The 13,900-nt window shown below is 39.8% G+C and overlaps 1 protein-coding gene across 6 annotated transcripts in view; it reads left to right on the top strand.

The window, feature by feature from the left end:
* The window catches only part of DISP1 (dispatched RND transporter family member 1), a 214,670-nt gene that overhangs the window by 151,220 nt on the left and 49,550 nt on the right, over positions 1-13,900 (top strand). For 4 of the 6 annotated variants that reach the window (XM_055146916.1, XM_055146915.1, XM_055146917.1 and 1 more), the window contains one exon: positions 239-764. In XM_055146916.1, coding sequence (XP_055002891.1) covers positions 239-764 — 526 coding nt within the window. Of the gene's footprint in view, positions 1-238; positions 765-13,900 lie in introns of those variants that run through there. The other 2 variants (XM_055146918.1, XM_055146919.1) reach the window with 2 other exon arrangements.

Below are 13,900 nucleotides of genomic sequence, written 5' to 3'. Positions count from 1 at the left end.
TGTAGAGTGGGTAGGACACAGCCTTGCACACTGCCTAGCAGCATTCTATTGCCTGCACCCCAATGGTTCTGCTAGCCCACCAGGAGTGTTCTCTGAGCACAGAGACAGGAGTAAACTTGGAGCACCACTGGGTGTGGCCCAAAAGCAAAACAAAATAATAAAAACAAACAAAATGTCTTTTCTGAATAGTCGCTCACCTTCCTATAATTAAATGGTTTCCTATCATTTTCTTTCATAGGGTCAAGACCTTGGAGCATGGCTATGAGCAATGGAAACAACGACTTTGTGGTTGTTAGCAATGGCAGCATTGCAACCAGTGCTACCAGCCCTGGGCCTCTCACCCCCTGTGACGGAGACCTCACATCCCAGCAGCTCACACCCAAAGAAACGCCAAAAGCAAAAGTGAGTCCGAATGGATGCCTGCAAGTTAATGGCACCGTTAAGTCCTCCTTCCTGCCTTTAGACAACCAAAGAACACCTCAGATGTTATCCCAGTGCTGCCATCCTTGCCCATACCATCACCCTTTGAGTAGCCATAGCAGTCATCAAGAGTGCCATCCTGAGGCGGGTTCCACAGCACCTTCTGCTTTGGCCTCATGTTGCATGCAGCCACACCCAGAGTATTCCGCATCTCTTTGTCCAAATCATTCACCTGTTTATCAGACTCCGTGCTGTCTTCAGCCCTCTCCATCCTTCTGCCTACATCATCCGTGGCCTGACCATTTTCAGCATCAGCCTGTGCAGCAGCACATAGCCAACATCAGGTGAGTGGTCCAAATGTTCTCTTGGCCTTTCACATTTAATTCATTCCATAGGGATATGATTGTGTGTGTGTGTGTGTGTGTGTGTGTGTGTGTGTGTGTGTGTGTGTGTGTGTGTATGTTGTCCCGGGAGGAGAGAGGAGTATGTTGGAACAAGAAAAGTAGTGGAAATACCTAATTTGTGTATTATGTGAAGCCTACTCAAGTCTAGATAAGCTAACCTAACCTATCTGTTTGTTTAATTAACTTTTTAGGGACTCAGACTATCCATAAGCTGTTAGGTACCCTTTTGAGTCCCAGTGGTAAAAATATTCAGTAAAGGGCTTTGTTGTGAGTAATTTATTTTTTACAGGAAGAGTATTTTTGTGATGATGTAACATAAACACGTCTTTTATTTACTATTACTGACAGTGATAAATCTTTAAGAAAAGAAAATAAATTTTTTCGTATTTCTGTGTTCACAATTTCTACTCTTGTACGTGGGTGAGTATGTAATATATTGAGAGCAGACGGAAGCAATAATTTCTCTCATAGCAAATGAAAACTATAAATCTGTAACAGAGACATTTGGAAATATGTTTGGTAGAGCATTTTTAGGTCTGGTACTTTTAAAATACTAGAAAAATATATGTCATTGTCAGTTCTCCTCCCCATGTCAGCCCATCATTTCTCTTATATGTACTTTTTAACTGTATTTTCCATGTTCTCATATGTACTGCAGGTAAGCAATGATAATATAGTTTATTATGTACTAGGCACATTGTAGAGACTTATGAATTACCTCACATTTTGAGGTAATAAAAATCTTTTAAATTAACTACAAGAACATTCTTTCTCTTTTCAGTGTATAATTTGCATTCAAAGAAATGCATGTATCTTAACCACTTTTGACAAAACTACACCTGGATCCAGCAGACAGGAAAGTCTGTTTTTAAGTCTCCTAGAAAGTTTTGTAACCCTGCTTCTAGTCATCCCTTCTTTTCCCCAGAAGCAATCTGTGAGTTCTTTTCCCATTTTTGTTTGCTCAAAACTTCATGTAAATGGAAACAGTGAGCACTTTTACTCAGTATGCATTTTTGAGACTCACTTGATGACTTTCTATATTCGTTTTCCTTTTCAGTGCCAAATAGCAATGCATCATATGCATAAGCAAACTCGCTTTTGTTTCTTTAATTGAAGAGTCACTTTAAACTTGTAACTATAAAACAAACCATGGAAATATTTATGTGCAGTATGGTGACCATAGTTAATAATAAATGCCATATTGTAGGCTTGAAAATTGCTAAAAGAGCACATCTTAAAAGTTCTCATAACAAGAAAAGTCTTGAGAGAGCTATGTATGATAATGTTTGTTAACTCAACTTGTGGTGATCATACTGTTGACTCATTTTATTGCACATCCAAAATTAGTATATTTTAAATGTCACTTAGATTATAACAACATCCAAAGAATCACCCAACAGCAAAAAGCAGCAAAAAAGAGGCAGGCCCAGACAGGGATCAAGTTGTAAATACTTTCCCCCTTTATCAGGTGTTAGATGCTATTGAACTTATCTGACTTTTGAAGAGAGATGAGAAATACTAAAGAGAAGGTATTGGGGGCTGGAGCGATAGCACAGCGGGTAGGGCATTTGCCTTGCACACAGCGCCAACCCGGGTTCGGTTCCCAGCATCCCATATGGTCCCCCCGAGCACCACCAGGAGTAATTCCTGAGTGTAGAGCCAGGAGTAACCCCTGTGTATCGCCAGGTGTGACCCCCCCCAAAAAAAAATGAGAAGGTAATGAGTGTGGAGAAGTCCCCAAGGCATGGCATTATAGAAACTGCCACTTACCATTTCTAAATACACTTACTGTATCAGAGTTGAATTTCCTGGTGACAGGAATATGACAAGAACATTCACCTGAGCAAATCTTAGATCCTCCTTGACAACTTTGGCTGTACCACCAGTTTTTAGACTCTAAACTGTGCAAATAGTTGATTTTGAACTGTTACGGTCATAAGCATTGACTTTTTTTTGAGTCAGAAATTATTCGCAGAATGTGGGATGCAATAGATTGTCTCCATTCTGAAACTCATTGTTCCTTTGACAAACTTCACAAAACATAACAACTATGAGCAAGGCACTAATTATTTTAATACAGCAGATGTGACAGTATTTTCAGAAATTTGGCTTAGCACTTCTTAGTGACCCAGTTTTAACGGAATGAGAGTCTTATGTATATGCAGCTTTAATTTGATCTTTAAAGCAAATATATAAAATTACCATGCTTGTAAGCATAGTGGTCATGGGGGTGGGAGGGTCTTAGGCATTTTGGGGGTGGTGAGGTACAGTTAACATTGTATATCAAAACCATGAAAGTTAATAATAATGTATCATGTCACTTATACCATGATTTAAAAAAAAATACGATAAAGAAATAAGTATTATGTTTGACCATCAGGAAAAAAGTGGAATATTGTATGATAAATTTTTTCTATTTAGAATTTTTCTCTCAGAAATCTAAGCCTTTTGACCCACTGTTTGTAACAGAGAGGGAGAAATATTTAAAGGTGCCTGCAGAGTTTGGTACACACCAAGATGTGTATATTACACTCTTTATTGTAAAGTGTGTGCTTTGGGCAGTGCTTCCATATTTTTCATACAAATTTCTTTATGTAACCAACAATATTTACTTAGTAGTTGCATGTTCCAGATACTAAAAATGTAATTCTGAATATACTGAGACTATAACCAGTAGGAGACTGGCAGGTAAGCAAGTAGCTGCAGCATTATGTCAGTGCTACTAATAAGAAACACAGAACTGCAGCTAAGTGGACTCACAAATGGCGAGGCACTTGTCTTGCAGATAGTGGTGACAGTTTGTACCAAGGTAAACATGAGCTCAGCTTTCCCACAATTCCACGTGATTAGCCCCTGGAAGAAAAGAGAATAGCAGGAGGAGAAATAGACTAGGGCTAAATCAATGAGATGCATTTTGTACATTGAGATCTCCACCGAACTTTATGTTGTGATATATAGGCAGCATTAGGGACTTGTGAGTGCAGTTAACTTTAGAATTGTGCAAAAACATGTATAATGAAATATATCCTTATAACCATTTTTCCTTTTGCAGTTATGTAACATTAAATGCATTCACAGTGCTGTACAAACAACATCACCATTTATCTCCAGGACCTCATTCATCCTCCCAAACTGAAATTCTGATGCCTTTCATTAAGCGCTAATTCCCCATTTCTTCATCCTAACCATTTCTCATATGTTCAGATAAGCCAAGTCTTCCACTATCTGGAAGGTGCCAACCAGAGTACTTTCCTATCCAGGAATATTACTACTCTAGGTGTCATATGGAAATGGAATTCTTTAGTATTTGTCCTTCAGTGACTTTCTGATTTCACTTAGTAAAAGGTCTCTGAGGTTCATCCAGTGCATCGTGTAGGTCAGATTTTTATGAATGATCAAAATGCCCTACTCTCTGTGACACAGTAGCGTGTCAGGGACTGAATTCAGGGTTCCATGTAAGTCAAACAGAAGTGCCAACTCCATTTACCAAGCAGATCCATTGAATGAATCTACCACTTTGCTTATCCAGTCATTTGTCAATGAACATATGGGTTTCTTTTGCATTTTGGCTATTGTTAATAGTGTTGTGAATGCAAGTGTACAACTATCTGTTCAAGTCTCTGCTTTCAGTTCTTTGGGTAATATAAGCAGAAGTCGAATTGCTTGGTCATGTGCTAATTCTATGATTCCCATTTTCCACAGCTACTATATTGTTTTCCATTCCCACCAACAGTACACAATGTTTTAAACACTTGCTATTTTTTATTTATAATAGCCATCCTAATGGGTGTGGCATTACATAGTTTGAAACAGTAAAGAGAAAAGTCCATCTTCTGCATTGTGGATAATTGATTGAGTTGGGCTAGGATTTGTAGATAGATCATTAGTACACTTACTGGAGGTTCAGATGAGAAATGACATTAACTTGAACCAGTACTCACCAATAATTTCACACTCAACAGATTTTCTATGAAGAATCTTCCAAATTTGGTTGAAAAATTGGATATGGGGTCGGAAGGGAAAAGAATCACTCTTAATTGTCAGTTTCTTGGATAATAAATCTAGTCACTAAAATGGCAAAGTCATTAAGAAGATTCTTACTTTAAGCAAGCAGAATTGAGACTGAGGCTCTAGGGGTGAGTAGAGAGAGGAGTCAGGCAAATAACTTTTAAGAACCATGTCTTCTGAGCTTTCTTAAACAAATAATAATGCTGGGTAAATGGAGTAAGTGTTTGACTTACATGGAACCCTGAATTCAGTCCCTGACACGCTACTGTGTCACAGAGAGTAGGGCATTTTGGAATAGTTTACACAGAATGTCCCAACAGAGAAACTGTAAAAATGAGGCTGTCTACTCCCACACCCCAAAGCCACTGCCATGTTTCCATACATTCTCCATCACCATCCAGTTAAAAATATAACTCCAGCTGGACTTAACTCCAGTTAAGAATTCTGGATTCTCTGGAGCACGAATGTGGCCGCCAATAAGACCACGCAACATCTCTACTCTGTACAACAGTGACATCATGGTAGTAAAGAGATGAGTTGTAATGTAGAAACCACGCAGTCTCAACTAACACAAGCATTAACACAGAAGGTTAACTTACAACAACTGCTTAGTAAACCCTCAGACAAGGCCTTAGTGTCTTTATAGTGAGATATAACAATTTTCACAAATTATCCACTACAAAAACATATTTTGATTATTTTGTTAGCCATTCAGGGGTACCAAGCAATATAAAATAAATTATTGTTGGCTTGCTGCAGGTCCAGGCTTGAGGACTGGATGGGAAAATGGAAACTGGTGGAGAGAAGGTGACAGTGCTGGTGGGATTGATGTTGAACTATTGAATGCCTGTAACAGATCATCATGACCAAGTTTGTAGGCCACGCTGTACAGTGTGGGGGGAATTTTTTAGATTTTTTAATTCTATTTTTATTTATTTATTTATTATTCATTTTTATTGAATAACCATGTGGAAAGTTACAAAGCTTTCAGGCTTAAGTCTCAGTTACACAATGCTCAAATACCCATCCCTTCACCAGTGCACATATTCCACCACCAAGAACACAGTAAACTCCCCCAGCCCCCCACCCCGCCTGTGTAGCTGATAAATTTCACTTTACTTTCTCTTTTCTTTGATTACATTCAGTATTTCAACAAAAAACTCACTATTATTGTTTGGAGTTCCCCTCCCCCCCCCCGGAGTCAGACCTGCTGGAAAGGAAGCGTTTGATAATTTGTTTTCCATTGCTGAGAATGAAGAGATACGAGGTTGTGTGGCCACAATAGCGGCCACAAAGTTTTGGATTGTGCCCAAAAACAAATGACTGGTTAAAGAAACTTTGGTACATCTACACAATGGAATACTATGCAGCTGTTAGAAAAGATGAAGTCATGAAATTTGCATATAAGTGGATCAACATGGGAACTATCATGTTGAGTGAAATGAGTCAGAAAGAAAGAGACAGACATAGAAAGATTGCACTCATATGTGGAATATAATGTAGCAGAGAGGTACAAGCTAGCAATGATGCAACTTCTGGCAGAAATTTCTCTGGACTTAGTTACTAAAATACTAAAATACAGAAATTAAATATTTTTTAAATGAGGCTGTCACATGGTTTTTACTGCCTTTTCTTAGTTATTTCTACCAGCACTTTAGTAAAGTTATTAAAATAATGATTCTAGAGTCATATTTTTACCTAATTCTTTTAAATTTTATTTTAGGCACTGTAGTTTACAGTGCAGTTAATTATAAGGTTTTATGCATAGCATATTGTGGCACCACACCCTCAACTTGAGTATCCACTTCCTTCCACCACTGTCCCAATGTCCTCCCTCCGAGAACTTTTAAGTTAATGTTTAGTTTTCTTTTGTGATTTAATGCGCATTGCTTTTTTAATGCTAATAATCTCAAATATTTAATGACATGTACAATTAATGTTTAAGATTTGCTCATAACTTAATACAGATGTATATACTCACTCACATTAAAGAAATCTGTAAGATTGATGGCCTTAGGTAAAATTGTTCAGGTTGATGGTCCTCAATGCCTTTCATCAGTATTAATCTTTGTATTAATCCACACCCCCAACCATGGGAATTTTGTTGTTTTTGTTTGTTTATAAACACAAGTCACAGAGAATACTTTATACAGTTCCTCAGAAAGTATGATTTTTTTTTAACCCACCTGGTTGTGCTCAGAATCACGCCTGGCAGTGTTCAGGGGATCATACATGGTGCTGGAGATCAAACCCATGTTGGCCATGTGGAAGGCAAACTCCTTGCCTGTTGTACTCTCTCTCCAGCCCCAGAAAGTATGATTTGATCCTGGTTCCTTTTACATTTCTTCTCCCCCACTTGGCTCTATAGTAGGTGCCCTTTCTTCCTCTCATGACTCCTTAAGCTCTAATAAATCTAAGTGACTCATTAATATGAGTCATCTATGTACAATTTTTATCTTTTTTTAATTATCTGTTTGTTTTTTCATTAATAAAGGTACAATCAATGCAGATGTCATATTTAGTTTATCTTTCATAATTGCATTTATCACCAGATATTAAGTTTAGATCTCATTGTTCAGCTTCCTCCTTTTTCATTTGTCCTACCTAGCCTCCTTCCCCTCGTTCAACTGATTACCCATTAACATGGGCTCCCGTTGAGGGATTTAAAAGACAGAAAGTAACTGCCTCCTACCATGACATTAAACTTCTACCCACAAGTCCTAAACCTTGTTGATCATTACAGGCACCTGAGGCATAAAAAATAAAATAACCAGGGGCTGGGGAGATAGGTACATGTGTATGGCCCAGTGTTTGGCCCGGGTTGTTCCCAAGCACTGTTGGGTGTGGCCCTGGTGTTCCCCAAATATCACTCACCCAGGCATCAAACCATCGGGCCAACCTCTGCATGGAGTGCTCTCTTCTCCCCTACCATGAGGTGTGACCCCTAAAAAAAAAAAAACTTTTGAACAGGGGCAAGAGAAAACATAGTGGTTGGAGCACATACTACTACATACTTAGCATGCACTCAACCGGAGTTCAATTCCCAGCACCATGGGGTCCCTCATTACGTATAGCCCTGGAGGCCCCCATCACCACCTGCGTGACTGTATCCTCACCACCTGAGCAGCATTGTGCCCTGGCTCAGTTGGCCAAGAATTGTCCCTGTACTTCTTGAGCATTGTTTGTGAAACCCTCTCCCATTAATCCCCGCCCCCCCCCCAAAAAAAAACCCTTTGAAATAAATGAATAAAGTCTATGTGTGTTTTTTCTCCGTGATAAGAATGAGGAACTCTAGACTTCAGAAGTGGGAAAGAGCCCTTGTAGGGATTGGAGGTTAGAGACAGAAGACTTGAGTGGCCAGGGTGTGATAGGAGAGCTGAAGGAGGCAGAAGTGGGAAATGAGAGATGCTGGAGAAGCAATTTTCCACATTAAATCCTGGACAAGAAAGAGAAGAGGACAAGCTGGCCAGAGCAAAGGCCAGACCACTGGGTGGTCACAGGCAGTAGCGATTCCTCGTCTCCATCCTGAACACAGCCCCGTTGGATAAAGGACCACGTGGTCGTGACCTGCTGCTCTCTGTCCTCCAGAGGACCAGAAATGCCTCTCAGGGGGAAGTCACGTTCCACGTGTGCCGGTTGAAATTGCCCTATTAAAGGGAAAGGATATTGGTATTATGACATAGTTAATAAGGACTTCTGCATCCAAAAACAGCATACATGATCTCTAATTCAACCTCAACATACCTCTTACTTTGGTGTTGCTAAGAACTGTTCTTGATTGTAACAGAGAACTCTGTAAAAGTCACAGGCTCGTTATCATGATAGGAGACCTCTGATCTTTTGGGGTACCCACTCAGTGCACTTCATTTCTCTGAAGAGATTTTGCACGCAGATGGTCACTTTGAATGTTTCCCATGGCACCCAGAAGGAAGTAGAGCAATCCGGGGTTAAGAAGACTTGGCACAGATAGGACCATGGGGCCTTAGCTTTAGCTCAGCCCTTTAAGGACTAAGGAATGTTCTCCCTGCTCGCTAAGCATCGTGACTATATAGTTTTTGTAACCTTTATTTCCTTTTGCCTTTAGTTTTTTTTATTAGTTTTCCCAATTTGAGCTCACTTTTCTCAGCAGTTTTCTTTTTGTTTCCCCTTAGGACACTAGTTATTTTCTGGAAAGGGAATTCTTTTTTCTTAATAAGTAAAAAATGAGAATTCCCATGTAATGTTCAAACAAATCAAAACCGACTCACAAAGTCCTGCGCTTTTGCTTATGTTGCATCTTAACACCCAGAGGGAAAATTCCAGCTGAGCTCCAGTTCTGAGTGTTTTACTGCACTGCACCTGGCCTGCCGTGATCCGTGATCCGTGATCCGTTCTTGCCCCTTCCCTTACCTCTGACCATTGAGTTATTTTATTTAGCTAGGAAATTTGAACCCAAATCAGATTTCTTAAGGGTAGATATGTACAGCTGGCCTCCCAAAGCCATCCTGGGCGCTACTTTACAACTTCTCTTTCCCTCTCACTTTGTCTCCTATCCCCTGCCCAACCTGGGCTTTGGAAAACTCTCCTCTGCCTTGGAATCCTGGCTCTGCCATGTACTAGCTGTCGTCTCGGGTGAGTCCCATCTCTCTCCACCTTCACGTCTGCCCTAATAACAGGAGGAGTAGCAGTAGCCTTGGGCAGATAGCAGTGTCTGGACCCAATATTAGTCTATTTTCCTTCTTTTTATTACTTCCATTTTTTCACATGTTTTTGTTGTTACTCTTTTTCTGACCACACTTAATTATTTTAATGTTTCAGAAATCAAGTGGTTAATGAGCCCTGGTTTAAATACATTAGCGAGGCATCACTTTTCATCCTCAGATACCTGATGCACACTTCACCCCACAGCTTCCAGGAAAGAACTGGCAGAGGAAGGATCAGGGATTTGCATTCTGGGAAGGAGAAAAATGTTGCCGAGAGTCAATGGGCCTCTCCAGCCGAAAGTCACAGCTCTTGTGCTTATGCTCATTATATAACCTGATTCTGATAGTTAATTTTAGAAGTCTAGTAAGATTTCATCTTGATTTCACTGAAACCAGGGTTTATTTTTACATTCCCTAAAGTAGTCAAAATTAACTTTTTAAAGGGGGATAGTGTTTGTAAGATTTAAAATGTTCCAAGTTCGCTTGCCAAAGTAACTTAGTTTGGCAGTCAGATGGAGTAAAGGCCCATTTTATTAGCAGGGCTTCACTTAGAGGCTTCATTATATTACGAATGAACAGATTTTAGAGTGCGCTATGCCTCCTGGGATGCATTGCATAGTCTGTAATACATTTGAGAACATGAGCTTTGGTCATCTTTTACTTCAATAATAAATGTCTAGAAACAATGCCCTCTTTATTTTATAAAATTAATTAATATAACATTTTCAAACAAAGCAAATATCTTCTTTAATTACCCCCCTCCCTCTCCTTATTATTGCTAGTTGTTTAGCAGATACTAGTGGAAGCAAAATCAAAGAAGTTGTTCAGTTTTATCCATTTTCTTCTTAGATAATAGGAAAATTCAAAAGGATAAAATATTTGCCCAGCGGTAAAACTTAATTAAAAAATTAGAAAAGACATTTTTATGTACACATTGCATTTTAATACTAGGAAAAAAGCAGTTGTTATCTAATATATGTTTGTTCCATATTTAAGTGGATTGTTAGGTATAATTTATTATTTTTTTTTGCTTCTTTTTTTGGGTCACACCTGGTGATGCACAGGGCTCACTCCTAGATCATGCACTCAGGAATCACCCCTGGCAGTGCTCAGGGAACCATATGGGATGCTGGGATTCGAACCCGGGTCAGCTGCGTGCAAGGCAAACGCCCTACCCGCTGTGCTATCACTCCATCCTCCTTGTTAGGTGTAATTTAAAAGAATTTATAGAACTTAGCATTAATAGAAGAATTTTGATTGCTATAATATTTTGTGTTCTTTTCCACAAAATTTATTCTATAAAACTATATCCTCCCCCTTTTTAACACAAACCAGATATTCAGTTGAGTGCTTGTTATTTTGGAGTTTAGCATACAACTTAGTACATGGGTCATATTTTTGGAATGGATGATTATTTCTAAACGAAAGCTTAGGCCTCTGGTTAGTAAAAAATTCACAATGCCTAAAAGCCTCATAAAGTTAAATTGATCACTGCTATCGGCCACTCTGTTCCAATAGGATGATTGGAAAAATAACCATATTTTCTGAGTTCTAAAAGGAGAGTTTAGAGGATATATGAGCCCCAACTAAGGAGGCAGAGCCCTAGGAGAGCTTCAGGAAAATGAGATATGGGAGGGTTCTTTAGAAAAATTGGACTTTCAGGCATGCTCCTGCCTGAAATTTAGTAATCAGAGGCATGGGGGGAGGGGGCTTGCCTTGGAGAAGGGGGAGCAAGTATGACATCATACTCATTCTTATGTCTAGACACAGGAGCAAACTAGACTCCACAGGGCATGTGCCCATTGGACCTGTGAAAATGAATATGCTAGCATCCCTCAAAGAAAACTGCCCCCTCGAAGCTGTGGGGTCTAAATACTGTGTAATCATCGATCAGTACTCATTAAGTGTCTAACAATTTCAGACACAGAAATTCTACCATTCTTCTACCTTTGATGCATTGATGTTTTCCTGGGCTTACTGAGGGCTGACTAAGTGTCTGACACTTACTAGACAATCAGAAAGTAATTGTTGCATGAAGGTAGTAAATGAGTGTCAATCAGGTATTTCTGAAGCAGAGCTCACTTTACTGATCAGTTCATTTGATTCTGAAAATCAGGCCCCAGTGTTCTAACCTAGTAAGCTACTTCCGAAACTATGGAAGGGTCAAGGCATTTTCCTTGCACGTGGCTGACCCTAGTTCAATCCCCAGCCCCACATATGGTTTCCTGAGCACTACCAGGAGTGCCCCTGGATGCAGAGCCAGGAGTAAGCATTGAGCATTGGGGGAGAGAGGGGAAGAGAGAGAATAGTGAGTAGGTCACTTGTCTTGCAGGCAGCCAACACAGGCTTGCTCCCCAGGTGAATGGCACAGGACTTTTAATAGTTACCAAATAGTATGAGATTCAGTGTGATGCATTCTGTAGCAATATGAGCAATTACTATTTCTGTGCACTATTTTGAGTGTAAGAAGCTCAGATGGACAGTCAACATATTCATTCCTTGAAACCCTATTTGTGTGTCTGTGGTCGCTTGAGCCAGCCCCCCTTCCCTCCCCTTCCTGAAACACTGCTTTCATTATGTCACTCAGAAACCTTCCATGATTTTCCCAAACTCTCTGACCTGCACTGAAAATCCCTTTAAGGGGTAAGTGTACATTTTGTTAGGGAAGGAAGGGTGATTCGGGAAGAAGGGCTCTTATGGCTCTGGACAGAAACATGGAGCCTGGTCTCAGTGAATAAGCTTACTGTACCAGAGTTTTGTCTCATTTTTGCCCCCCACCCCACCCCCTACCCTCTACTTGGAAATTTAAACACTAATTTTATTAGTGACTCTCTTCATTTCTGCTTCAATATAATGGAGAACTAGACTCAGGGTCACTTTTTTGCCCAAATCAATACCAAATGTTGTGGGTGTTCATATTTAAGTATCTATACAGGACTTTAAGATGGAGCTGCCATCCGTAAGCCTACCATACTGATGATAATAAAGTCATTACTTCATTGAAAAGTCATCATCTCTAGAGATATACTTAAATGTATGATTTAATTGTTAAAATGTCTCCCTCTAGCACAAAGTTAAACCTTGTCCTGAGCACCAAATTGATGGGAGTTTTGTTTTGTTTTGTTTTTATTTTTTTTCTTTTTGGGTCACACCTGGTGATGCTCAGGGATTACTCCTGGCTCTGCACTCAGGAATTACTCCTGACAGTGCTCGGGGGACCATATGGGATACTGGGAATCAAACCCAGGTTGGCCGCGTGCAAGGCAAACGCCTTACCCACTGTGCTATCACTCCAGCCCCTCGTTTTGTTTTTAATCTTAATCCTGACCTCCCCTCCCCAAAACTTAAAATCAAAGTAAGCAGCTTTAGTATCTGGTGAGTATTTTGGCCTGAGGAGTATAGACTTTATTCCAGAATTTCATCCTCTTAATTACGTTTAATAAGATTTTTTCCAGGTTTCTTATGTGCTTTTCTTGGATCTCTGACTAGTGACTCTTACTCACATCTTACTAAGAAAAGTGTGTACTATTCTCTATTCTCTCCTTTAGTGTGTTCTGTGCGGGCCTCTATCCAGCATGAAAAGGCTTGGCTTAAGGGCACACAGTGCTTCATCATTTAGTGTAGTTTTCAAACGTAGCACATATGGCTGTTTGCTCTAGAACCTCCAACTAAACCATGCAAACTGAACATTGTGGACTGAGGAAGATTTTCTTTTAAGCAATGCTACCATTGGACCATTTTAAAATATTTTTAACAAACCAATTGCCCTTTTCAAAATGCTAATTGCTTTCAACTGTTTCTGGGGAGGTAGGGGGCAGGACTTCTTAGATTCTCTTTGGGGACTGCTCTGCAGAGGACCAGAACCATGTGGGATGCTGACCTTTAGTACGATGTGCCCCCCACCTTTGTAAGTGGCAGAGACAAAATGTGCTTGAAATGAATTTCCCATGCCCTACTTCCTTCACCCTTTACTGAAGAGCAGAATAGCTGCCCCTCAACTAGGGATCATCTGGGCTTTGGAACTCTATAGTCTTAAGAAGAAATAATTAGTAATATAAGAGGAAATGACACCTCTCCTTCGTTCCACCCAGCCTTGTCTAATACAATCCCCTTCTTGTGTACCAATAGAAAGGGGATGAGGAGGGTAAGCTGGGAATAAGCAGTCTCATTTCCTATCCTTTCTTACTTGCTTATTACCACTAGACTGTACTAATAAGAGAAAAAAAATTCTTTTGACATTAACTGGAAATTGAGGCTGTGACACAGAAGTGTGCTTTGTTCCAGTTTTTTGGGATTTGGGGTCTAAGAGGGATGGGGAGAGGATCTTGTAATTATGTACAAAACACATTTTTCTCTTAAAACACTGTTGCTCTTATGTTTGCCTCC

This window comes from Sorex araneus, chromosome 9 (genome assembly GCF_027595985.1).
Source record: "Sorex araneus isolate mSorAra2 chromosome 9, mSorAra2.pri, whole genome shotgun sequence".
NCBI lineage: Eukaryota > Metazoa > Chordata > Mammalia > Eulipotyphla > Soricidae > Sorex > Sorex araneus.
This window is presented reverse-complemented; position numbering and strand designations above follow the sequence as displayed.